The sequence below is a fragment of the Gymnoscopelus microlampas genome (assembly GCF_963454915.1).
Source record: "Gymnoscopelus microlampas genome assembly, chromosome: 15".
In the NCBI taxonomy this organism is placed as follows: Eukaryota; Metazoa; Chordata; class Actinopteri; order Myctophiformes; family Myctophidae; genus Gymnoscopelus; species Gymnoscopelus microlampas.
Genome location: NC_139952.1, coordinates 24,674,055 through 24,701,113, shown reverse-complemented (window position 1 = coordinate 24,701,113; position 27,059 = coordinate 24,674,055). Strand labels below are relative to the sequence as shown.

Here is a 27,059-nt window from a genome sequence, read left to right as displayed (position 1 = left end):
CACTTAATACTTAAAGTATGTATCTAATTACCTTGTTGTTTGACTCTAGAGCTCATGCTTACTCTCTGCTTATTTCAATTTCAGACTTGTAAGTCACTCTGGATAACTGCTAAATTTCTAAATTGTATATACCGTGAACGTGGTATGAGGTAAAGTTATGCACACAATAACTATTAAAACACATAAGATAATTTAATAAATAAACATGATTACATCATGGGAGTAAAGATGTCTTTGATGCCTCATGTAAGTGAAGACAAGCAACCTTTCTCAAATCCCCAATCCAGTGTACAGAGGACATACAGTACATTAACACAGTATAACATGGAGATTGTTGAGGCACTATATCGCTTCACTTTCACAAACAGAAACCATTAGGAAAATGCAGAAGGAAGCTTCTGACCTCAGTGTCAAATTAGCTACGATCGCCTCACTTCTTCAACCACTTTAACCCTGTTATTTTGGGCATGTGGTTATAGGCAAAATCTTTCAAAAATATTCAGACATTTCAAAAAAAAAAAAACATTTTCAAAATGTTCAGAAATAGCAGATCTACAAGCTCAACGTGTCACATCACAATGCGCTGTGAGCTTGTAGATCGTCTATTTCACTATTTATCGTGTAAATGCTACTTAAAGGGCTTAAGTGGTTAACTCCCTCAGCTCGTCTCCCTTCTATCCATCCCTCTTCCTAAGCTGTGTGGCTACAGTGTATTGATCCCTGCAGCTCAATGGACAAACTATCCACTTCCCTGTCTAATGGCCAATTAGGATACTAAACCGATGCATCTTTAATACTGACAGAAAATCAGTTAAAGGATTTTCCAGAAAGTGTCTTGTTCCCTTCAGGAGGGATTTAGGAAGCTATACAAGAGACAGAATATGAGGAAGAAGATTGGGGGGCTGTATGTTCTTAAAAATGTACATAAGAATAATTTCTTATTATTCCACTGTGACAGAGTGAGAAAGGCAATGTTCAAGTGTTACTAGTGTACATCTACAAAGCGCCATCTATTGTGATGGCATGATATGTGTCAATGTGTGAGGGATGTTGTTCTTTTGCCTATAAGAAATGCAAGAGTGAGAGTACTACATCTAGCCAGTAGAGTCAGTCTCATAAGATAGGTATTGGAGTTGAGAGGGGAGGGGAGGATGCGAGCAACAATAAATAACGGTATGTCATTGAATGTTACCACACCAGCAGTTTAATATCCCTGATCTGAGGAAATATTCATTGGCTTTTAACACAAGCAGCAGTGGCCAAATATAGTCCCAGAAAAACACTACGGAGAGCATAGTGTCAAGGGGGATACACTGTACCACAGCAGGGATTGTAGCTGTTGAATAGTGCCATGGTAATAACTGCTACAATTAATCATACGGGGAGGAATAGTATCAGTATAAGGGCCTCAGGTGACTGTTCAACAGCCGAACCTTGACGCTTATTGTGGCCTACTCGCTGCTCTGCTTGGGCAGTCTGGAAGCCAGCAGTAGTTCTGACTCCTCCTGGGGCCCTGGACCCTTCATGGCCATGCTAGCACCAACCATCGCTGGGTAGCTTCTGTTCCTCCTCATCCCATCGGGACCAAAGGGGGAGCCTGACCTCCGCAGCCCACCCAATTGCCCCAAGAGGGGGCCGGGACTCACGGCTCTGGCGCCAGGCGCACCCGCCACACCCAGGCGCTTCACCTTGTCCACCAGGTTGAGGTTGTGGACCGTGACGCTCACGTCTGTTTGGCTTTCGCAGTCCCTCGCCCTCTGCCGGCCCCTCGTCCCCCCCGTCACCTCTTTAAGGATGGAGCGAGCCGGCTTGGATGCCAGGAAGTTGTCGTAGGTAGGGCTCTTGAAGTCAAAGCCCAGGGGGGTGTCCGCCGCACTGCCGCCAGGAGGGTGGGCTGAACCCCCCTGCCCCGTAGGTGAGTTCGGAGGAGTAGAGGGTCGCATGGGGTCAGGATGGGGGGCTCTTTGGGGGGCGATGGAGGTGCTGAATAAGAGTCCTCCGCTACCCTGACCGTGCTCCAGGCCCTGGCTCTGGTGATACATGGCTGCCGATATCCCTCTCTCCTGCAGGAGGCGCACTAAGCCAAGGGAGGTGCTGGTGGTGCGAGTAGCCTCCCTGCAGAGGAAAGAGACTTCAGATCAGTGTTGTTGTGACAATCATGACATTTAATTTCTTAGTTGTCATACAAATTATGGCCATTAATGATTCAATGAACATACGTATTAATGGCTTTCTAAACAAAAGTTGCACAGGGCAAATATGACTGAACTTAAATAATCAAAGAAATAAATACTGTAGGCTACTATGGCCAAAACAGGCCATATATTTGATAATTTAATACTTTCAAAAACTTTCAAAAATAGCGGAAATAGTCTCACACGTTGTGAGCTTGTAGAGTGGCATTTTTTGCTATTGTTTCAACATAAAATCTATATAGATGAATGGAAATGTATTTGATTATCTCAAATAAGTGTGACAGGCCTACAGGCCTTCCCCTGATCCAGAGTAGGTTGAGAACCAAAGTTTTAAAGATAAATAAAGAGGATGTGAAAACTGATTTACACTCAGCTGCGGGCCAGTGTCACACACTGAAAATAGCTGATCCACAAGCTTGTGGGTCGGCTATGTTCTGCTATTTATGATGTTATGCAGTTTGTAGATTTATTTTTAGGTACTTTTGGTGCGTGACTGGCGCGCAACTTTGTGTAAATCAGGCTTTAGTGTAATGTGTCCAGCGTGCCTGAGGTTGGTCGAGGACTCGGAGGGCCTGAGGCTGAGTCGGCGGGGAGTGCAGGGTGTTACAGCAGGAGTGGTCAACAGAGTGCTGGTCATCACACAGGAAGATGACGTAAGGCCTGGGTTAACACTGGACGGAAGAGGAGACATGGTAAACACACCTGTTAACCAAAATGTTCAACCAAACATGATTTGAAACAACACTTTGATGGGATACAGGTCCAGTGGGCACCTAAACCTTGTGCCATGCCATTACATTGGCAGTTTAAATCCAAAATGTAAAGAAATTAAGAATAAATGAATACATGATCATTATCAAACCTAAACTTACCCCGCAACTTCTTGTTTATCCCCCAAATCGCTATCACAGGTATTGTAGTAATTTGTAGCATTTGTAGAAATATTGGACCTTAAATATATATTTTTGTATTAATGTATATGTATTTGGCCCCTCATTTGTAAAAGAAATATATATATATAGATATAAAATCAAATATAGATATAAAATAAATGTTTTTAAACATTTTGCCTAGTATTCTCACTGTTCCGGCTACCCTTTGATGGAACTTATGGTCTGTACAAGGTACAACTACTGCATTATGGAAGTGAGAACAAAAGGTACCAGTCGATGTAGCTATGTGAAATACTTTGGCAAAAAAATAATCATGTTATGTTACAGTACGTGCATGCACAGAATGTGTCTTTAAGTTTAAGTTTAAGAATAAACATGACAGAAGTCTTCAAGTCTATGTAAAAACATAGAGAAGATAATACCCAATTCAGAGTTTTTTAAATAAAATAATAAAATATATGAAGATTATAGTCTGCAATAGGGAAAACACACACCTTGTCCTATTTATAGGGACATGTTTACTAATGTTGCTATTGGGCTAAGAACACACATAATCTAATGTCAAAGAACATAACAATGACTGATATATAAAGATATATAAGATATATAAAGATGACATGATCCTTTGACATGATTCTTTAAATACACAGAGAATACAACGAATGAACAATGTACCCATGACATATCATATAGCTCTAATATATTATGATATGATGATATATACTTCGGGCTTGAAGGTACATTAAGTAAGTAGTACACAGTGGCGGCAATGGGGTAGAGTAGAGTGGCTGGAAGAGCGGCCGGATGGGAACCGTGAGGTTGCCAGTTCGGTCCCGGATTCCCCCTGAGTTAGTGTCGAAGTGTCCTTGAGCAAGACACTGAACCCCTAATTGCTCCCGATGAGCAGGTTGGTGCCTTGCATGGTTTCCTACTCCATCGGTGTATGAATGTGTGTGTGAATGGGTAATACACAATCTATGTAAAGCACTTTGGATAAAAGCGCTATGTAAATGCACCATTTACAAAAGAAAAGATAGAGATTGAAGATAAAAGTGCGGGATGACAAATCCTGCCTTGCCTGTCACGTCAAAGACCAGCCAAGCAGCCACCTGCATCTGTGTCATCAATATGATGTCAGTCATCTCCATATTATGGCATATGCAAAGGACAGACATGCGGAGATGACTGATGTCATAGTAATGATGTCATAGATGACTGATATTACATACTGACCTACATGTACTGTGATATCGGGTACTGCACAGGTCATAAACTGGCCTTCAAGTGCACATGATACAATATGTACTCTGATAACTGGTACTTCATCCCACGATGAAGCAGGAAAAGGGTTTAGACACAAGTAAAACACATTTTGAAATTGTGTTTTTAAACAAAGGTCATCTTGACAAGACTCGGAAGAATAAAGACGTTCAGTGTCTCTCCAAATGGCTCTAAAAAAGAAGTCTGGATCACCCACCAGCTACCTTGATGAAGTTCCTTTCAAGATCAATGAAAAATACCACTGTCCAGTGATGAAAGTGGGACTGCCTGTCGGATTACCAGACAGTGACACTGTGCTTGCTGCCATGCAGTATGACTTCTCTCTGGAGAGAGAGGTTCTAGCCCAGTACACAGACGGCAGCGGTGGAGAGAAGAGACCACGGCCTGCTGCAGAAGACCACAACCCCCCACCCCTGGCAATGGACCCCTTTCTAGCAGGACTCAGCCATGATGCCATTCTCACGCCACTGCCCGCCTCAAGCCTGGGTCCCAGGAACACGCAACTCCTGTCCGCCACAAACCTGGGCCCCAGGAACGCACATCCTAGCGCCGCCCAGTTGCACAGCCTCAATCTGTCCGACTTCGAGCGGGAGGAGGACCCATTCGATAAGCTGGAGCTCAAGACTCTGGACGATAAGGAGGAGCTCCGCAGCATCCTCCAGAGTCAACTGCAACTGCCGTCCCAGCCTTCTGCTGGGTCTGTGCCTGAAGCCACCCAGATTGGGCTAGCGTCACACGCTGACAGCCCCTCTCCTCCCGGCATCAGCACTAGCCTCCCTGCCCAACCATGCTTTACTTACAATCCCAACAGGCTCGTAGCCTTGCTGGACATGGACAGAGCCTGTAGTCCTAGTCCTGGGAGAGAAGGGCTGGAGAAAGACGATCGGTCTTGCAATATTCACTCTTTGACCGTCCCTAAGCAGCCACATCCCGGAGACTGTGACCCCACCCCGTTGGGGTACAGCCCACTACCCGTTCCTGCCCTTCAACAAAACCTAGCCAACAACACCCTACCAGCTCTTCCCAAAACCCAGGTAACTGTTGCTCCAGAGCCACCCAGCCACATTAAGAATGGAGCACAAAAGCAGACCAAATCAGGCCCTGCCGGTCTTCAATGTGGAGATGCTCTGATCAGCCTGACCCCCAGCGAGCGTCAGTGTGTTGAAACCATTGTGGCCATGGGCTATTCGTATAAGAGTGTAGTGCAGGCCATGCAGAGACAAGGGCAGAATGTGGAGCAGATGCTGGACTATCTGTTTGTCCACAGTGGTCTGTGCGAGCGGGGCTTTGAATCCAGTGTGGTTGAGGAGTGTCTGGAGATGTACCAGTGCTCAGAGGAAAAGGCACTGCAGTTCCTTGAACTCATGTCAAGGTTCCGCGAGATGGGCTTCGAGCGAGAGGTCATAAAGGAAGTGCTGCTGGTCCACAACAATGACCAGGACAAGGCTCTAGAGGACCTTATAGCCCGTGCTGCAGCCAGATAGTCCAGCTAGCCAGCCAGCACAGCCCCCTCATTCTGTCCACCCTATCACACTTTGTTCTACCAGAGGAAGGGAACAGGGACGAAAGACCAATCCCCCTCTGTGCTAAAACGCATGATATCTCTGTACTTCTGGAGGACTGCGTGCCTTTTTAAAGTACTTTGACTTGACTGTATTGGTTTTTAAAGCGTAGCTCTGCAGGAGACTAGCTGTCTATAAGAGGGTGTGTGTGTGTGTGTGTGTGTGTGTGTGTGTCCGGGGGTAATCTTGCAAACTGCTTGACCGAAGTGCCTCCACTATTGTATGATGTACACCGAAAATCTATTAAGAAACGTGTCTGGAAAAAATAAGTCAATGTTTCCCTCTTATGTTTTATACCTTTTTAAATATTTAACTTTAATTTTATGATAATGGAAGTCAAATGGGCTCTCAGTATGCTGAATGACTCCACATTCCCAGTTTTTGGACTCATACATCATAGATACAGTATGTCATAGAATAGACAACCAACGTCACAAGCTGGCCACATGAAGTCTGAGATCCACATTGGAGCCCTGTCGATCCCGAAAACCACATGATTCGATTTTTTTTTTAAATACTATTTTTGCAAATATGATGTCAACTTGATATATTTTAGGGTTGATGTCCTTACTCTAGTACTCTTACTCTCATCTACGTAAGCATATACTGTAGACATATTTACACTTTTTGTATTAGCTCGTGCTCATTTGATTTTGCTATTTTGTCTCATCTGTTTAAGAAAGTAGGTAGCTGATATATAGCACTTTTACCTTAGCGCTAGGTATACTCTTGGTTGCTTGTTTTTGCAGGAAATGCACTTAAGACTTCTGGTGATTAGTAGTTTTGTTCCCTTCCTATGTTGAATGCACTTATTGTAAGTCGCTTTGGATAAAAGCGTCTGCTAAATGACTGTAATGTAATGTAATGTAATATTTGTGACACCATGGTCACTGCTTTATCAGGACACTGTATGCCCAATGATACGAGATGCAACTGTTGCTGAAGTGTAAACATCATGTTTTATTGTGCACTTATTCATATTATATATACTATGTTACTTTGTCCATTACTATTACTATTACTATCTCATGATTCATACTGTATCTCCTGGTCATGTAATGTGACCAGTACTATATTGTATTATCTGTGCGTTCAATAAACTTTGGAACATGTCGCCGTGATACTGCCTGGTGTCATCTTGTAATTCAATTGAATCATAGGAGGGTCTATCTGTACTTCATTCACATCACATACAATAATGTCATAAAACAATAAACACTGTCGAAAAAAACATACTATGCTATGTTGTCAATAAACATGGATCACACGTGTGGCTCTCATGTGAATCTTAGACCTCAAGTGGCCAGCCAGCCTGTGGCGCAGTGCGACGGGTTGTGACCTTGTAGATCTATTTTTGGTGAAACACACCCACGCACAACTGTATAGGCTGCCCTAGCGTGTCTGATATCTGGTCTAGAGGGGCGGGTTCTAAATCTCCTGAGAAATATTCTGTGAGATCCCATTGGTTCACCGTCAGCCCCCGCCCCATGCCCCTCCTCCTCCCCCAATGTGCAGCATTGAGAGCCCTGATGTCACAACATTTGAAGCGACGCCCACTGCACTCTGGTTGGTTGAGGAAATGAAACACTTCCTATTCCAGGAACGTCAACAGGCTGGTCCAGGCTCTTATTTTTGAGCAAAAATAAAAAATAAAAGCCTGGAGATCGAGGCTACTGTAAGTATTACTCGGACATTATTTATAAACAGTAGCAGACGTGCAGCTGGCTACACTGCTTACCTGGGTGTGACACGTGTCAGCTCATCAGTGGGATGAAGGATCCGACAAGTGGTGAACGTGTAGGTGGAGCTGGTGTGGGCCATGCATTTCCCTGGGTAGTATGCAGCTGGAAACACACACACACACACACACACACACACACACACACACACACACACACACACACACACACACACACACACACACACACACACACACACACACACACACACACTATAACAACTATACTTGTGAGGACAACAACATTTAGGATGGCTATTTCCCCATATATGGAGCTGACTGATTTGTTAGCTGATGCCATGACGACACATTGAGGTTAGATAACACACTCCATATTTGGGCGTAGCTGAGTGTAACGTCAGAGGTGACCCCTTAAGCCAATTTTAATATACAGAAGGATAAATACCATTGACCTTTTTTCACTCTAAACCACCTGAAACTAACCCCTAAATGCCTAATCCTAACCAGATTATTTTCCTATTAGTAGCTCTATAAATCTTTGTTAACCATGGACACAAATATGACACAAATATGACACATGAAAACTATACTTGTAAGGACATCTGGCCCTCAGTACTACCTGGTACACACACAAACACACGCACGCACACACAGGTCTCCAGGTACCGTGTTAAACTGGCAGGTGCAGTATTGACATTGACTATGAAAAGTGTGCTTACTCACCCAGAGGGTCAGTGTTGCTGAGATGCGGGGATGGAGAAAGTGGCGTGGGTGCTGCTAGGCTGGACTGGAGCTGCCCCGGGTTGGGGGTGCTGGAGGTGCAGGCAGAGGTGGTGACAGCTGGAGAAGCAGAAGCAGAGGAGGTGGGCAGGTTTTGGAAGTATTGCTCTCCCGGTTCATCCTCCTCAAACCCACCCCATGGGTACACCTGCACACAAGGGTCAGAGAGAGAGAGAGCGTGTTACACATGCAGTGGTGGAGGAACTCAGATTTTTATCAATGCCACAACATATAGCACATACTACAAGTAAAAGGTCAGTATTCAAAATTTTACTCGAGGAGAAGTACTAAAGTATTGTCATGAAAATATACTTACAGTACCAAAGTAAAAGTATAAAAATCTTTCCAAATTGGTCAAACTTTTTCAGAAAATAGACGATCTGCAAGCTCACGCTTAAGTGGTTACTGTATGTTTTGTATTCATAATCTAAATCTGAAGTATAAAATATAGACATTTTTAAATACTCAAGTAAAGTAAAAGTATCTCAAACTGTACTTAAGCACAGTACTTGTAAATGTGCTTAGTGACTTATACATGCACAGATGAACAGTTAACCATTTAAACCCTTGACCCTTGGGTTCTTGGTCCGCTCCTTTTTTCCCTGTACACCAAATCTCTTTGCTGTAAATAACTTATCTACAAGCTCGCAATGCAATGCGTTGTGAGCTTGTAGATCGTCTTGTAGAATGTAGATGACATCTTGTAGATGTCTTGTAGATGTAGAAATGTTTGGATGTGCGCTGCTGTCGTTTTAATGCTTAACTTTTGACATTTATTTATATCCCTTATCCCCTTCCCTCAAGAGACCACGCTTTTTGCCAGGCCATTGTAAAAAATAATTTGTTCTTAAAGGGATAGTTCACCCCCAAAATGATTAGTCACCCCATGGAGACTTGAATTCATGGATATCTTTTTGTATTTGTCGCATTCCTAAGCCAATAATTTGATGACCAGCAGTGGCTCCGGTAGGAGACACAAAGAGTCTCCTGTGTGACTCCTACCGGAACCGGTGCCTACCGGTCCGGTGGTCATGAAATTATTGGCTTAAAAACAAAGTCTCCATGGGGTGACTAATCGATAGAAAGAAGGTTAAATTAAGGTTAACCACTTTAAACCAGCCGTCCATATATTGGGCATGTCATAATAGGCGAAACCTTTCAAAAATAATTTCACAAATAAGTTTACAGTATTGGCTTAAGTGGCTAAATAAAAATACATATGCATGAATAAATATACATAAATACATTCTCACACACACACACACACACACACACACACACACACACACACACACACACACACACACACACACACACACACACACACACACACACACACACACACACACACACACACACACACACACACACACACACACACACACACACACACACACACAGAGAGATACACATAGATACAGATGACACACCTGCTCCAGCTCTAATTCCAGAGGTCTGTAGCCTTTAGGCACAACTCCTGGCCTGGCGTCTAGGATCACACCCAGGTGGGGCTGGGCTAACTGCTGCCAGTGTTGCAATGTGGCAGAGCCTAGCAAAAAACAACAACCATAGATGCCCAATTTATACGTACTTTGTCACACGACAGAGTCGCTCGTAGAAAATATGCATTATTGGCGAGAGACACCATTGTGTGACACAGCATGAAACTTTACCCCGCTGTGTCTGCAACTGGGAATAACGTCATGTAGACCACTGTTTCTCAACGTCTGGTCCGGGGCCCACCTAAGGGTCCGAATGGACTCTTACGGGTATGTAACTCTGAGAGTTTACAAATGTAACCATTTTTTTAAAAATCTTTGGGTTGCCAATCTACACTTTAAAATTGTCAGTGTTAATTTAACTCTGAGTCTGAGGGTGTACACCCTCAGAGTTACAGACCCGTAAGGGTTCATTTGGGCCCCCTGGGGGGTCCCGGGACCCCACGTTGAGGACCAGTGATGTAGACAATTACGCAAACATGAATAGGATGGGTCTCACTACTTTGACATTTGAGATTGAGGGGAAGCCTTTTAACTTTCTGAGAGAATAATACAGTGAAACGCCACCTTAGCATTTTGCGCCAGTCGTCACAATTAAACAAAATCAGTGGTCGACTACATGACGCTATAGCTGTGACTCTTGTGTTCATCAGCAGAGCTGTCTATGCTAACAAGGCATTTTAACTACAAATGGACATGTTGAAAAATGATCCCCAGCTGTGTGTAAGGGAAACGTTCCTGGTAAAAAACAAATTCACAAACTAAAATGAAATCATCAAGGCATTCTTATGAATACAACACACTCATTTCAAAGTATATAACAATAAAGAGAAGCCTTGAAGCTCAAGGGAAGATGAGACAGACCATGAAATTGGTTTATTTATGTGGACCACAATGAAGAGAAAACACAAAGACGCTGGAAACAACAGAAGAATTAGAAAATGGAAAATGGAGGAGAGGTTAGAATGAGAAAGGTTTTTTTTTTATTGCACAGACACAGAAATGAAATAGGGATCATAGTGATGAGCATTAACAAAGCAAACAGAAAAAGAATAAAGGACAATATCAAAATATAAATAAGTAAAGGAAGAACAGAGAAAAATGGAAACACAAATAAAAACATAAATATGTAGTGATGATGTGTAATGTCTATATGATGGAGAAAATTGACAAATAAATGTATTTAACCAATAGGAATGCTTTTAACTTAACTGCAGTACAGATTTTTCACCAGCGGAGGGAAGCACAAGCAAACAAAAATCTTACAGCAGTAACTCTAAAAGCAGACATCTTTCCCTAAGTTGTACTTTTAATTGGACATTAGACATTGGACATCAGTTGTGGTTTTGTTAACTCATCAGTTGTAAAGTAAGGGTGATATTGGCAAACATTGCTTTCCAACAATTTTAACATAGTTTCTAATACATTAACTGTCCCTCTCGTTGTAAATTGACAGATCGGACTGCTCCTTGGTGGCCTATGCCATTTGATTGATTGGCTCAGTTTAGATAGAGTATGACGCTGATTGTTTGGTGGGCCTTGTGTTGTAGTGGTAGCGTCAATATGGTTTAACTAGAGGTTCGGGCCGCTATGCGACCCTCACACCTACCTCGCACCACCAATCCGACCAATATGTCCAAGTCATAGTGTCATGGGTTTTGTCACGAGTATCCCCGTCTGTCTGTGTCCCTTTCGTGCCCATATAAGGAGATCTCTGTATCTGTCTGTCTACCTGTGTCCCTTTTATACCCATATATGGAGATCCCTGATGTCATTAGTATATGCCCATACCCTGTATATTGGAATGCCCAATAGGCATATTGGTCTTCTGAATTGGTGGTTCTGGACAACTGGATATCCATATATGCCCATATATGGACATATTGGTCGGATCGGCGGTTCTGTACAACCGCATATCCGCACTCCCCCAAGTAGTTTGTCGATGCGTGCGCCGAGTTTGAAGTCGGTCGGTCCCATATATGCAAATGACCATATATGGGCATAGCGGTCGGATCTGTGGCTCTGGACAAACGGATCTCCATATATGCCTATAATGGGCATATCGGGTTTGCTTATGGTTATGTCTGAATCATAGGGACATGCCTATATATGGGCGTATCAGGTTTGTTTATGGTTATGTCATGTTATGTTTTGGCCGTGGTACACCGGCCCTTCCAGTAGCCAATTTTAATAAAGGATAAAAGAGTTCTTAGCTCAATTCTTCTTAGGGGAACATGTCATTAAATACAGTAAATACAGGTAATACAGTTTTGCTAAAGTTAGACATTGTTAGACTGGGTTAGGGTTGTTTTCAATTACAAAAACTGAGTGTGCATATATGTGTTTCTACAGCCACCCTCTTGGCTTTGTGTCTTTATAATAGGGACGCGAAGATGTGAAACTTCCTGACTTGTGATGGTGCATCAGAGACCAGAAAGAGAACAGCATGAGTGACATTGGCCTCTCCATGCTCTCCCTTGCCCCTTGCATCCTTTTGCTACCTGCCTTGTCTCTAGCCCACCTCCTCCCCCTCTCCCTCTCTATCCCCGCATTGGTCTCCCTCGCCCACCCCCATCCTTTCACACTATCCCTCCTCCCCTCCCCCTCATCCGTCTCGCAGCCCCGCTTGCTCCCTTTCCTTGTCCCCACCTCCCAGTACTGGTCGCCCCCCCTCTTCCTCCCCGACCTGCAGCCCGTCTCCGCCTCGGCCTCACCTTCCAGGGGTTTGACAATCTGGAGCTTGTCCGGGAGGTAGGGGCGCGAGGCCCAGAGATGGATGCTCCCCAGGGACATGATGCTGTCCGAGGGGGTCAGCCCACCCCCGTGGACGAGGCCCAGGCCGTCGTGGAGTCCTCCCCCACCGTGCCCTCTCCGCCGCTCCCTCTCCTCTTCGAAGAAGCGCCTCTCGCTCAGGTTGTTCTGCCGACGAAGAGACAAGCGCCGCAGGGCCAGCCTGAGGTCCTCGGCCCCGCTGGCCTTCTTCTCACGGACGTCCGCGCTGCTGGCAGAAAACAGAAATTAAACAAAAAGGTTTCATAGGTTTCATAGAAGGCCTGCCTGGAAATGTACAGTCAAATAAACATTATATTTGAGTATGTCTCAGAACAGAAAAGAGGTTTTGTGACAAATATTTAATGTAATTTTATTTATAGACTGTATATATAAATATATGGCCCTCACAAAGCTTCTACATGGAACCATTTTATATGGTTCCCACATGGACCTCTACCCTCATCCACCCCAAACTTGTCCTGGATCCCATTACAGTCAGCTCTTTCAATTCACTTTCTCCTGAGCTGTACATCAGTGTGATATCAGAGTTAGGTAATGAGTTAATCACTTGTGTAATGTAATACAGTAGTTGGTTAATGATTTAATACTATTCCTTATGAATAGTAGATGGATAACATAGGCAGACAGACAGACGGACAGACAGACAGTCAAGCTTATATATAGTAATTCCTCCCGGTGAGCTGTGGGGTTCCTCAGGGCAGCATTCTAGGGCCGTTACTGTTCCTTTTATACATTAACGACATGAATGCTGCCTGTAACTGCAAATTGTTCCTGTTCGCTGATGACTCGGCACTCCTGATCTCGGGAGAGGACAAGTTGCAAGTTGAGGAGGCGCTCAGCTCCGAACTCTCAAAAATCCGTACTTGGCTTATCGATAACAAACTGTCACTACACCTTGGGAAAACTGAATCCATTCTTTTTGGGACCAAACATTCCCTCAGACAGATGGAGGTAAATGATTTCAAGGTCAAAGTCGATGACACAATTATCTCTAGCAAAGAAGAGAATGGTTGGAATGGTCTAACCCCATCTCTCAAAAAATGCAGTTCGCTGGGCTCATTTAAAAGAGCCTTAAAAAATCACCTTTCAGGAGGCCAAAAGAGGAGGTAGTACCATTTTCCCATTAGACAGCCGACCCCCCCCCCCTGTTCTTGTACATATCTTTCCCCCCTTTTTTTATTCCTTTGGTTGTACATAGTGTTATATATATATATATATATATATATATATATGTATGTATATATATATATATACTTTTTTTTGCTGTTTTATTTTTTATTTCTTTGTGTAATGATATTCGAACTGTGGTGCCACTATATATGTCTATGAATTGAATACCAAGGCCCTCATTGGAAACAAGTCCGCAAGGACTTTTATGAACGGACCTGTTAGACAAAGTATTTTAAATGTAAATGTGTTGTTTTACATTCTTTTGCCTAATAAAATATTCAATCAATCAATCAATCAGGGTCACGCCTATTTCCACCCATTTCAATGTCCAATCTTTTTTTTTTCTTCAAAAACATACTTTTTGCTACTCAGTCTACAGAACTGCTTGACTGATCAGTACCAAACATTGTACTGCCAATAGGTCACAGTAGTACCTCCACTATTTTAGCTTTTCGTGTTTTATACTTTATACTTTTACTTTAACCTCCTTATGGAAGTCAGTGGGGTTCAGATCAGGCTGTCACAACTGACGTCATAGATGACTAACATCACAGGCTCTTCACATCAAGTCCGAAATCCACATTGGAGCCACACCATTCCCACGTGAATCAGAGATACAGATTATTTAATGCTTCCCCACACATGCCCCTCCTCCTCCTCACCTATCCTGATTGGATGCTGTCTCCATCAGAATGCTCTGAGCACGGTTGTCAAGGGTAGGCGTGGCCTGGCCACTGGAATAGGGCGAGGTCCTGCTCGACAGCGACTGGTTCGAACCGGGGATGTTGCTGTTGGACGGGGTCAGCGAACGCCGTCGTGCGGTCTGGTTGATGTTCTTGACCGTCTCAAACACGCGTTTGCGGTGAATCCTGCACACAGCAAAACACAAAATTATCTTACTCAGATGTATAATATGTTGTGCAATAAACACTTACACTACATGCTTTTTAAAGAAAACTATTTCTACCTGTAATTGCCCAAATAAATAAGCAAATCATAGCCAACACAAACTTGGCTCAGGAACTCAGTGGGTAAATTGAACATTTTCTTCAAAGTAAAACGAAAGGAGTGGAGAAAGAAAAAATCACACCCATTGTGAAGTGAGCGGTGTGGTCATCACAGTGATGGAAGCTCACTTAAAAAAAACTGTTTTTTTAAGTGCATAGTCCTATTTATAGGTTATTAATTTCATCATGTGTCTCGCTAGCCAATCACAGTGCTGAATAGAGTCAGCCAATAGAGTCAGCCAATCACAGTACAGCAAGGGGTGTACTAATGTAGAGGGGTGTGCTATTATGAGCCAATCACAGTACAGCGAAGGGTGTACTAATGAGGTGTCCCAAACCCACTTATAGGAGCGGCTACACCGCTCAAAAAGAGGTGAGACAAAATCACAATCTGAAAAGCACCAAACCCTCAACTGTCACAAATGTCTCTGATTAGGAGGGAACGCGGAATCGGACAATAACAAGTTAGAATAAACAAAAAAATCTGTATAGATTCACAGAATCTCTGTGAGTGTGTGTGTGTGTGAGTATGTCCCCCCGCATATCTCAGGAATGGGTAGGTCCACTGATAACCGTATCATCACCATATTTGCGTACAGGGCCCTGATTGGTGCACCACAACTTCGGGGGCAGGGAAATCCAATCCCAACTTGTTTATAAAAAGACATGGTTTCACATTAGACAGTACACAGTATGTATAAGGTATATCAGAGTAAATCAGAGCACAACATGTACATTAGCGGTCTGTCCTTACTTCTGCTCTTCACACTCAGGGTCATCAAGACACATCTCCTTCCTCATGGTTCCCTCAATCTCAGCCGCCAAGGAGTCCTACAATACACACATAAGATAATGAGTCCTACAATACACACATAAGATAATGAGTCCTACAATACACACATAAGATAATGAGTCCTACAATACACACATAAGATAACAAGTAAGACGCGCGAACGCTGGAAGCGAACGCAGCTCGAAAATATTGTGCATTTACGGACTGTGTGTGTGTGTGTGTGTGTGTGTGTGTGTGTGTGTGTGTGTGTGTGTGTGTGTGTGTGTGTGTGTGTGTGTGTGTGTGTGTGTGTGTGTGTGTGTGCGTGTGTGTGTGTGTGTTTTGACTGCACTCTGGCGCCACTCTGTTGGTTGCACACAGGCAGTGCAGTGCACACATACTGCACACAGACAAACAGACAGAGACACAATGAGAGCAGAGTTTCATAGTATGCTCCACTTGGGCGGAGGCGCGGCTTCGCCTCCTTCCGCGTTCGCAATGAGCCTAAAACTCACACAGACACACAGATGTGTGGAACTGGAAAATTATCTATTCTACAATGCATCGCGATTCGCCGTGCACGTGCACGATTATGTGTCGATGCAGTGACGTAACATAATCGATTATAGCCGATTTTGGCCGATTTTATTTTATTTAATGTTATCGGTGATAGTTAATGAACTGCCGTGTCATTGTCAGCCGGTCAGGATTTCTGGAGAAATTTATATTTTCCGGTCTTTGTCATAAAAAATCTGTCAAAACCGTCAATTACCGGACTAACGCGACCTCTGACACACACACACACACACACTCTCTCTCTCTCTCTCTCTCTGTCTCACCATGGGGTAGAAGCCATGGGGGTGGTAGCGCCGGGGAGTTCCGGCAGGATAGTTCCGGTTCCTCAGGTTCTTCAGCTCTTCCTGGGCCTCATGAAGCATCTCAATACACTCCATGTACTTGTGCTCCAGCTCCGTAAGCTGAGACACAGCCAACATCATATGAGCTCATTACAGACACACTCAACATTCTATCGTTGAAACACAGCCAACGTCATGTGAGTTCATTACAGACAATTACAATTTAGGCATTTAGCAGACGCTTTTTATCCAGAGTTTACAGCTTACAGTAAGACACTACACTACACTGTAAGAGAGTGTAGTGCCTCAGTAGTAAAGGATCTTAGGTAAACCTAGCATCACACACGACATTTATGTCATACAGACACACTCAACATTCTATTGTTGCAGGGAGACGTGGAAAACGCATGTCAACATCCTGTTAGCCGTGGCAATGTCAGCTGTTTACACCACTTATATATTCAAATAATGAATGAATGGTATATTTCGGTCATACAATATGAAATACAATAGTAAATATTGTGTGGATGTCAATAGACCCTACTTGATACCTCAAACAAGCTTTAATTAGTCCATTTCACACAGAAAAAAAGTGAGTGAGTGAAAGTGTGTGTTAGATGAGGGGTCGGGGGCTGGCATTACCTCGAACGTGAGCTGTCTCTGAGCATCTTTAGCTGCCACCAGGTGCTGAGTGAGCTCCTCATTCTCCACAGCACACTGGACACACACACACACACACACACACACACACACACACACACACACACACACACACACACACACACACACAGGTTATGCAAAATTATCTAATTTTGTCTCATCTCATCTTGTCTCATTTAATTTCGTCTCGTCTCGCCATGTCTCATTACAAATCATATCGTCTCATCTTGCCTCATTTCGCTTTGTCTTGTCTCGTCTGTTATTGGTTGTGTGTGTTACTGCTACTTACAGACTTGGCTTTCCTCTGCAGGTCTACTATCTGAGAGAGGAGGTGTGTGATCTCCTCCTGCTGCCGGGCAGCATCCTCGGTCTTACGAGCCAGTTCCTCTGCTATGGTGGAGATCTGGAGACTGGACAACCCTAACAGATAGGGAGAGACAGACAGAACCTTTCGTGATTTGAGGGTTCTGGGGCATGTTGTCACGATTAATATATATTTTGGTGTTAAGCTTGTGCCTGCAAACTTGCATGTCTAAGAACAGCTAGTTCCGGTACATCCTATAAGCCAAATGGCACAGGAGCATTGTAATTGGCTAGCCTGGTCAGATGCTTATGCCATAGCGTTTATAAATTAATAAAAAAAATGACATAGTTGGCGATCTGCCTAGTAGTATGGCAGAGCTGTTGCAGTCAGACACACACAAATGCACGCACACGCGCACACACACACACACACACACACACACACACACACACACACACACACACACACACACACACACACACACACACACACACACACACACACACACACACACACACAGGGGTGAACTCATGATCTCCGCCGGAGATTGAGCTGAACAGAGAAAGAGAGATAAGTAAAAAAAAAAAGAAGAGAAATGGGTGTGAGCGATAAAGAGAGCGAGGAGGAGAGAGAGATGAGAACTTACTGAGTTCCTTCACACAGTCATTGACAAGCTGCTGTTCCTTCTCCTCGTAGGATTCCGTCTCTGACTTCAGATGGCTGGCCTGCACACACACACACACACACACACACACACACACACACACACACACACACACACACACACACACACACACACACACACACACACACACACACACACATGCATTACACCACATGTATCCTTCCCTGTGTGTGTGTGTGTGTGTGTGTGTGTGTGTGTGTGTGTGTGTGTGTGTGTGTGTGTGTGTGTGTGTGTGTGTGTGTGTGTGTGTGTGTGTGTGTGTGTGTGTGTGTGTGTGTGTGTGTGTGTGTGTGTGTGTGTGTGTGCGTGCATGCGCGTGTGTGTGTGTATGCTTGCATACATCTCCATAGTGCGTGCGTGCGTGCGTGCGTGCGTGCGTGCGTGCGTGCGTGCGTGCGTGCGTGCGTGCTTGCGTGCGTGTGTGTTGGTAGACAGTAGACACCTCTGAGCGGAGAGACAGGTTCTCGTCTTGCAGCTCTTTCAGTTTTCTCTGCATTGTGTCGTTCCCAAAGCCCCCCGAAGCAGTCCCCAGTTTAGTCTTCCTACCAGTCCTGACAGACAACAGACAGACAACAGACAGACAGATCAGTTCAACTATAATATATGTTATACAGGAATAACTGTACATGGTGGCTACAAATAGAGTTGCAGATAGGAAGAGGCTCACGTTGGGGAGCTGCTGGTGTCATCGTCGCTCTCCTCTGCAGCATTGGTGTAAAACTGAAGGAGCTCATCCTTCAGGTTCAGCTCATGGTGCAGCTGGGCCACCTAATAAACAAATCAAGTTCAAGTATACTATGTATGTGTGTGCTTACTGCTTATTGTGCGTGCGTGCGTGCGTGTGTGCGTGCGCGCGTGCGTGCGTGCGTGCGTGTACCTCCTCTGTGATGTGGCCCACTTGCTCCTCCAGATACTCATTTTGCTCAGTCAGAGTTCTGTTCTTCTTAAGCAGCGATTGACCAATCCTGGCAGCCAACTCCAAATCTCTCTCTTTCTATTGGTTGGAGAGGAGAGGAGAGGAGAGAGATCACAGAGATCACATGCTGAAAACATTTGAGCGGACGGCTGAGCTGAATTCTTCCTAGCTCGGATGCTTCGTTCATTGTACTGTTCATTGAGTATTTAACTGTGTTAAATACTCAAAGCGCTCCACAATGGTTCATTCATTCATACATTGGGAGGTGAAGCGGCGAACAGTCAACACTCTACAGTAGGTAGGTTATTGTGGGCCAGCAATGTTCAAAATTCACCAATCAGGATGGAATATGAAAAATCGGACCGCCTTGTTCATATGACTATAGAGATAATGTGTACCGATTTGCGTGATGTTTGGACAAAATCTGTAGGAGTAATATAAAAAATATAATATGTAGGTCGTTGCTGTCCGGCAAAAACCAGCTAACTCCATTTTGACGCTTTTGCATTTTTTTCCATAAATCAGGGCCATTGAACACCCTTTACGTCCGTGTGTTGGTAAAACAAATATTGAACCAATGAAAACCAGCTAACTTCATTGGATCCTCAAACTTTTTGCTAAACCAACTCCACCCCCTTTTGACCTCCAACCTCATTGTGAGCTTGGAGGTCCATTCAGCTGTTCTTATCAATGATGAACAAAACCTCCTAACTCCACCTTTTTCCATTTCCTGAAAAATGAACATTTTGGAGTTAGGTTGGTTTCTGCCGGACAGCAGAGATACATAATATAATAGGCCAATGTGAAAAGGGTGGCAATTGTTCCTCAATGTAGTGGGAATGTGTGTGCAATAACACTTGATGTACTAGAAGGAAAATAAAACTAGTTCAATAAAGAGTTAGATGCAATAGATGCAAACCGAATATATACTCTACAATAGAATTATAACATAGAATAGAGTCACTGACAAAAGACCAGGATTGATCGACGGAAGAGATGAGACATTGAAAATAGTCAACATTTCAGAGTAAATTCTAAAGCTATATGAAGAGATTATACGTAGTAGAGCTTCAGTGCAGTTAAATGAGAGAGGAGAGTATCAGCATCTGACCTCCTCCAACAGGCGTGTGACAGCGTCAATGTCATTGTAGGTCTTTGTCATCTGGCCCACTCTGTCTGCACATAGCACTGTGGAAGCAATAGGGACACAGGGGAGAGCAGAGGGACCAAAATTGATGATTTATGTTGTGTTGCTGTCATTGAATATTAGAACATTACGAATAAACATTTCTGTTTGGCTTTTAGGCTTCGTAAACAAAAGTTGCACAGGGCAGTTATGACAAATAACATACATATTTAATTACTTTATACTTGAAAAACATGAATAGTGGAAATAGCCGGTCTACAAGCTCAAAACTTTGAGCTTGTAGATCAGCTATTTCCATAATTTCTAAAAAATTATAGAAAATATATGACTTTTTTTTACGTGGAACATGGATTATGACGATTATGCAAAAGATAATTGTGATTATCTCAAATTCGCGATTAGGCAATTATGTAATAATTGTGACAGGCCTAGGATCCCTAGGAGGTCCTTGCTAGGTCCTTGCTAACATGCATGCACTTGCGTACACACACACACACACACGCGCTCTTATATCACTAAACGAACGCCGGAATTATGTAACAAGTTAAGTAAGGTTTGGTCGATAACTGGCTATTGAACTCTGTGTGAGGTCTCATCGAGGAATTAGTATATCAATCAATGGAGTGGGATGGACTGAGAGGGGAATGTTTTCCATGGTGCACACAGGATTCTGTTGTCCTCATTATTCCCTGGAAGTGGTATTGACTCTGTGAATCCAGTCAATGATGTACCAGAGTTGCACATTCTTAAACCTGCACTTCGATGTCATTACTTATCGGGTGACTTTTAGGGAACTTAATAAACTTGACAATGTTTCATCTAAACTTAATGTCACACTTTTACAAATTAGAAAGACTATGCAAGAAACAAATGTCCATTCTAGCCTGCATATCACAAGCTCTGCTGATGAATGTTGAACCACTGGAACCCACGAGGTATAATCTGAATACAGTAACTGTGCATGTGTGCAATTGAGGCAGAGATGTCAAAACCGGGTGAGGTCAAAGTCACACTGGCTCAGTAAAATCCTCTTAATGAGATGAACAATGCCAGTGAATTGAACTCCAATAAAACGTTAAAAACGGTTTATATACTTTAGGGTGTTACAAAAGATCTGGTAAAAACTGCTATCAGTGTCTGATCAGCTTTTGATACCCCTAATCTAATGTATAGATATATACAACATGCCAAAGCAACATATTCAATCACATCAAAGCAAATATGTCTCTTATCTTTCTTCCATGACAAAACCACAACAGCTTTACCATCCCTGTCCTCTTTACAGCACCAGGTATCCGGTATACATGGGTGTCCTCTCAGTCTGTCCATCCTGCTCTTACACTGTCCATATGTCCTCTGGTTACCAAAGTGACAGAACCAGGATTTATCAGCAGTCCATCCATGGGAAACTCTTTAAACAGCACTTACTTTCTCCAGTAGAAACTCTCTGCAGTATCACTCCCAGGATCCTCTAAATCTTTCACTTCTGCTCCAACACAGCACTACTGTACACAGACTGAATTATGTACACCCTGACCCACACTATACGAGAGAGAGAGAGAGAGAGAGAGAGAGAGAGAGAGAGAGAGAGAGAGAGAGAGAGAGAGAGAGAGAGAGAGAGAGAGAGAGAATCTGTTTTGGAACAACAGCTGCTGCTGAGTCGGAGGGAAAAACCAAAGCCGAAATCTTCATGTTCGGATTGGATGAAGAGGACAGGAAAGGGAACCAATCAGGGACCAGCGTAAGTGCTAATGGTACACACACCCCTTCCCCCTTCCATCAGTTTGCCCTATTTTATTTTGTTTGATTTGTTTTCCTCTTTCTTCCACACCCTTCTGTTCTCGGCTTTTTCTCCCTCTAGCCTGAAGGTCACACAGCATCGATTCACCTACAGCAACAGTTACCATGGTGATTTTCTCCTCCCACTCTAGCTCTCTCCATCTCTCTCCCTCTCTCACCCTCTCTCACGCACACACGCTTGCACACATCACACTCACACACACAAAGCAGAAGTGCATGCTCAAGTTCCATTATGCACAACATTTAAAATAACAACTGGGAACCACTTCTCTGGCTTCCTCCAGGTCATATGGTGACTCCATGTTTCCCCAACCACATTACGTTTATTGTGATTTCATATTCTTTGCCATAGAGCTCAAACAAATCTGCCAGCTGTATTGTTTACATGATCTATTAATATTCTAGAAAATACAGGCGGTGAAGAAACAAAAGGATAGTTATACTACACATACCCTTATCATTTATATAATTCTATCTACTATATAAAGTTCAAGTTGTGGCAGGAGTGCGGTGACTAGTGTCTGTCTGTGGCGGGTGCGCAGATATGCTTGTATATGGACTGGAAATGCGCTTCAACGCAAATTGGCATATGGAGAGTGAGGGGAAGGGAAAGAGGGGGAGAGAGGGAGGGATGGACAGGGAGAAAAGGAGGGAGAGCCCACTTATGATGGTACGCCTGCCTTGTTGTCAATGTTTGAAATTGGGTTTTCAATGTTTTTAATGGCATTTTCCATGTTGAGTCTACATGGTCCATTTTTTGCCTGAGGTGTTCTCAACCCAAGGAGCCAAATTTGCGATTCCAGCTCAAACTGTACATGTGAAACATGTATGGTTTCATGGACAATGGTGGAAAGTGATATCATATAAATTATAAATACTAATAAAAACATTATAATAGGGATCATTATACATTCAGTAGGGATGTCCTGATCAAATAACAAACAAGCTTCAGCTTTTTTGTGATTGATCCATTTTGGCACTTTTAATTGGTGATACCGTGCTTTCAATTGCTGCCAATAAAGTACTCTATTCTTTGCAATTCTAGCCAAAATCAGATCCAGCATTCTTGTTCAACAACTGTAGATGTCTGTAATGTCACGCCGGTACTGTATTAGGCTATAGTTGTGGTGCATGCATTGGCAAAAGAAGGAACTCTAAACTGTGTCAAAGGTGCTAAAGACTGACTTAAGACATTAAATGTGCGTGGACATGAAGATTCTTGTGATTTGTGGCTGTTGGGTTATGTGATAACATTGATGAATGTAGGGACGAAAACATTGTAAGTGGCTAATTAGTAGTAAAGGTCAGCTGGGTGGCTATTGCCGATTATTTATTCACAAAGATGACATCGTTGCCATTGACAAATCTGAAAAAGTATTTGAGAATTGGCTTGGAAATTGACACATGTACACAACTTTTCACCTCACAAGTCGTTACTTTGGAATAATAGTGCTATATTTATTAGAAACAAGTCTGTGTTCCTTCCTAAATGGTTCCATAGAGACATAAACCATGTTCTCTGCCTTTTTGAAGATTTTGGCAATGTGCTCTCCTATGAGCAACGTATGGCTGTTCACAATTTTCCAATCCCTTTTTAAAGAATATGAATCATTACTTTGTGCGATACCCAGCGGAATAATACAACTGGTTAAAAATCATCTATACTATGGTAATAGGAATATTGTCTGTGCTGATGTTGAATGAAATTGGACTTTTGGACAAACATTTTACCAACAGCTATATTCGTCAATCTCTTCAGAAAGGAAAGACTGTCGTTCCAAGGGGGAGCTTTTATTGGAGGTCTCATATCATGGACAAGGACTGGAAGAGAGTTTGGTTCTTACCTCACAAATACTGTATTTCAAACAGAGTTAAAGAAGTGTGCTTCAAATTGTTACACTTACACAACAGTATAATTGCTAAATTTACAGATATTAATAGCTCATGTTCATTTTGCGCTTTTATTTTTTGTCCTTTCATGTTTTTCCTGTTGATGTACAGTATGTGCTGTTTATTGTCTGTTACCTGATGTCTTTGTACATTTAAGATTGAGATCCATGGCCTGCAGTCACAAGACTGAAGTTATAATGCTGATCGGCCTAATATGCAAGAGTAGCACACACGCACGCACGCGCGCACACACACACACACACACACACACACACACACACACACACACACACACACACACACACACACACACACACACACACACACACACACACACACACACACACACACACACACACACACACACACACACACACACACACACACACACACACACACACACACACACACCGCCTCCACGTGGGACTTACAGAAGTATTTGAGCGTTTCCTCTATCTGCTCAGTGGTCAGGTCGATGCTTGTATCCGACGAGAGGATGGGAGTGTGCAGCCAGTCATCGTTGTCATAGCCGTAGACGGTGTCAGCCCTCAGCCGGTACACCGGGAGCTGCTCTTCAAGAAGACTGATGATCTCAAACTCCGGTAGGTCAGTGCTGTTACACACATCTAAGGACGTAGAGGGAGGGAGGAGAGAATAAAGCTATGTTATGATGATGTAATCTGAATTCCCAGAAGTTTTCGCCAGCTCTCGCATACAAACGGGAGGGTGACTGACTGGTGTACGGCCCACTACAGGTGGATTTTAGAACTGCAATGGACATGGTGGTTGTGGACTTTGCGCTCTTTGAGAATGACACATCGATTGTGATAATGCAAGAGAGCCACCACCACCATACTGCTTAAGTTCTACAAATCCACCAGGAGAGGGCAGTACACCACTTCAGTCACATCATCAGAATCAATCTTTATTCTCTCCTCCATCACAAAAACAAAATAAAACAAGAATTATAATCAGATGCTCAAATGTACATATTTTGAAAAAGAGACAGGCGAGCACTCATCAGAAGAGTAGTTCACGTGTATCGGGTGCATGTGTCTAGCAGAAATAGTATCTTAGAAAAGATAACCAGCACTCACTTTATCCTTTTAGGATGTCTTGCTTATTTTGTCATAAGCCCCAGCAGCAGATCATACACGACGGATGTTTCGTTTTCTAACATTCATGTACATATTTCACACAAGTGAAACAGACATGTGATTTTAGCGATTTTAGTGATTTTAAGGTAGCCTAATAGGCCCTATCCCTTATGCCTAATCTTATTAGGCATTTTGTATTATTTTGAAAAACATTTTAAAATAGCAAAATAGCTGATCTACAAGCTCACAACATGTCGATCGGCTTTTTTCACTATTTTAAAATGTTTTTCAAAATAATAAAAAATGCCTAATAAGGTAGGTTAGGCATAAGGGATAAGGCGCCAAGCAAGATAGGGCCCTTGTGTGCTTTTTTGCACATTTGACATTTCTGCTAAAGATATCAGACCCATAAGGAGTTCATCATACGTACCTGCCATACACACAATATAAAGCTTCTTATAATGACTCATAAGGTTAAGTATTATAATACCTCATAGTTACTGGTCACTCACTGACTTTGTATTTTGCCGTGGATCATAGTGTATTATAATACTTGTTCTCATACTTGTATTACATTATAAATATTCTATACTGCATTATAATCACTGTTATAATGTGATATAGTACGATTTTAAGTCACTATAAGTGGTCATTGGGTGCTTTAATTAACAACAGGGCTTCTCAAAGTGGGTGCCGTGGCACCAGGGGTGCAATGCTCACTGGACGGCCTTGCACGCCGTGCCGGAACCTATTTGACCAGGAGCACACGCAGGCACACGCATATTTAAAACTACTTTAAATTCACACCTCAACAAAGTTTTCAAAGGCTCCCGACTCACACCTAGCAAAATGAACATAGTAATAAGCCTAGATGCATATCAATTGTCCATTGTGTGACTTGCAGTGTAGGTGTTAAGCGACGTGCGCGTCACGTCATTGAAATAGAGTGCAAGAACATACCAAATGAGCATTGCATGCCTGCGTGGCACCCTAGCACCAAGCCAGGGGTGCCTCAGAATACTTTGATAATATTTAGAATTTATCAATGTCACTTCAGTTTAACCACTTAGACCCTCTATACTTAGTAAAACGGACCCGAGTTAAACTATACTTGGTGCGTTCTTTTTCAGCCTACAGTACACCAAGTCTCTTCACCAAAAACAGCAGATCTACAAGCTTTTTTCGTGCTTGTAGTAGCTGAGTAAGTGACAAAGAAACCCCTCTTGATTCTTGATTGATTCTTGCTTGTATAAACAAGCTAGAATCAATCAAGAATCAAGAGGGTTTTCTTTGTGTACGCCACATTGTGTATGCAATGTGGCGTACACAAAGGTTTGTATAGCTATATCACTACATTCTTAACCTTTTAAAGTCTGCATTGCGCTCTGTGAGAATGACACAGATTGTTAAAAACAGCTATTTATATGTAATGTGGCATAGATAATGTTTTGTATAGCGTTATCCCAACATTCTTAAGCTTTCAAAGATTGCATTGTGCATTCTGAGAATGACTACATAGACTTGTGATAGCTGTGTGTCCACATGTGATGTGGTGTAGTAGATAATAATTTGCATAGCTTTAAGACTACGTGCTTGAACCTTTCATAGGTTGTTTGTGGGTTTTTCTGTTTGAATAAATATTACGAGAGAGAAAGAGAGAGAAGCTATGTCATGATGTGACACAGGTATTTTGATATTTTCAGCAGACTCACACACAATACGCACACGCGCACACACACACACACACACACACACACACACACACACACACACACACACACACACACACACACACACACACACACACACACACACACACACACACACACACACACACACACACACACACACACACACACACACACACACACACACACACACACACACACACACACACCTGTGATGGTCTCAGCATCCCTACAGCCAGGTGGTGCTGGTAGTGTGTCCAGCAGACTGGGTTCCCCCTCACTCACATACTGCTCCTCCTGGAGAGGGCACTGGCCAGGCTCTGGGTCTGGGTCTGGGTCCGGGGCTGGGGTCAGGGAGGGGGCC

The 27,059-nt window shown here is 43.2% G+C and overlaps 2 protein-coding genes across 4 annotated transcripts; one reads left to right on the top strand and one right to left on the bottom strand.

Annotated features, from left to right (window-relative positions):
• Window positions 1-228: 228 nt before the first annotated feature.
• On the bottom strand, window positions 229-27,059 carry LOC311062220 (trafficking kinesin-binding protein 1-like). 3 transcript variants are annotated; one of them, XM_084081093.1, is made up of 18 exons: window positions 26,905-27,059; window positions 24,342-24,536; window positions 20,185-20,261; window positions 19,035-19,151; window positions 18,825-18,925; window positions 18,600-18,708; window positions 18,119-18,197; window positions 17,458-17,588; window positions 17,151-17,225; window positions 16,491-16,628; window positions 15,634-15,710; window positions 14,535-14,741; window positions 12,624-12,910; window positions 9,841-9,959; window positions 8,354-8,558; window positions 7,670-7,775; window positions 2,741-2,866; window positions 229-2,115 (listed from the first exon to the last, which is right to left on the bottom strand). In XM_084081093.1, the coding sequence occupies exons 3-18, from the start codon at window positions 20,233-20,235 to the stop codon at window positions 1,452-1,454; spliced, it is 2,592 nt and encodes an 863-aa protein (XP_083937219.1). In that variant the 5' UTR covers window positions 20,236-20,261; window positions 24,342-24,536; window positions 26,905-27,059; the 3' UTR covers window positions 229-1,451. The 3 variants fall into 3 exon arrangements, with proteins under 3 accessions (XP_083937219.1, XP_083937217.1, XP_083937218.1); XM_084081091.1 differs by lacking the exons at window positions 24,342-24,536; window positions 26,905-27,059 and adding an exon at window positions 21,486-21,585; XM_084081092.1 differs by lacking the exons at window positions 24,342-24,536; window positions 26,905-27,059 and adding an exon at window positions 21,486-21,585 and having other exon boundaries at window positions 12,624-12,907.
• On the top strand, window positions 4,534-5,853 carry LOC311061198 (ubiquitin-associated protein 1-like; the record flags this gene model as incomplete). The annotated part of the gene is made up of 1 exon (XM_084079755.1): window positions 4,534-5,853. The coding sequence occupies one exon, from the start codon at window positions 4,534-4,536 to the stop codon at window positions 5,851-5,853; it is 1,320 nt and encodes a 439-aa protein (XP_083935881.1).

What these genes read in the sequence shown, in the direction of transcription:
- LOC311062220 (XM_084081091.1), bottom strand. Translation starts at nt 21,549, where the DNA reads ATGGACAGACTGAGAGGACACCCATGTATACCGGATACCTGGTGCTGT. An exon ending in GACACCAGCAGCTCCCCAAC is followed by an intron (nt 18,709 to 18,824) that starts GTGAGCCTCTTC and finishes GTTGTCTGTCAG; the next exon opens with GACTGGTAGGAAGACTAAAC. An exon ending in CCCATGGCTTCTACCCCATG is followed by an intron (nt 15,711 to 16,490) that starts GTGAGACAGAGA and finishes TGTGTATTGTAG; the next exon opens with GACTCCTTGGCGGCTGAGAT.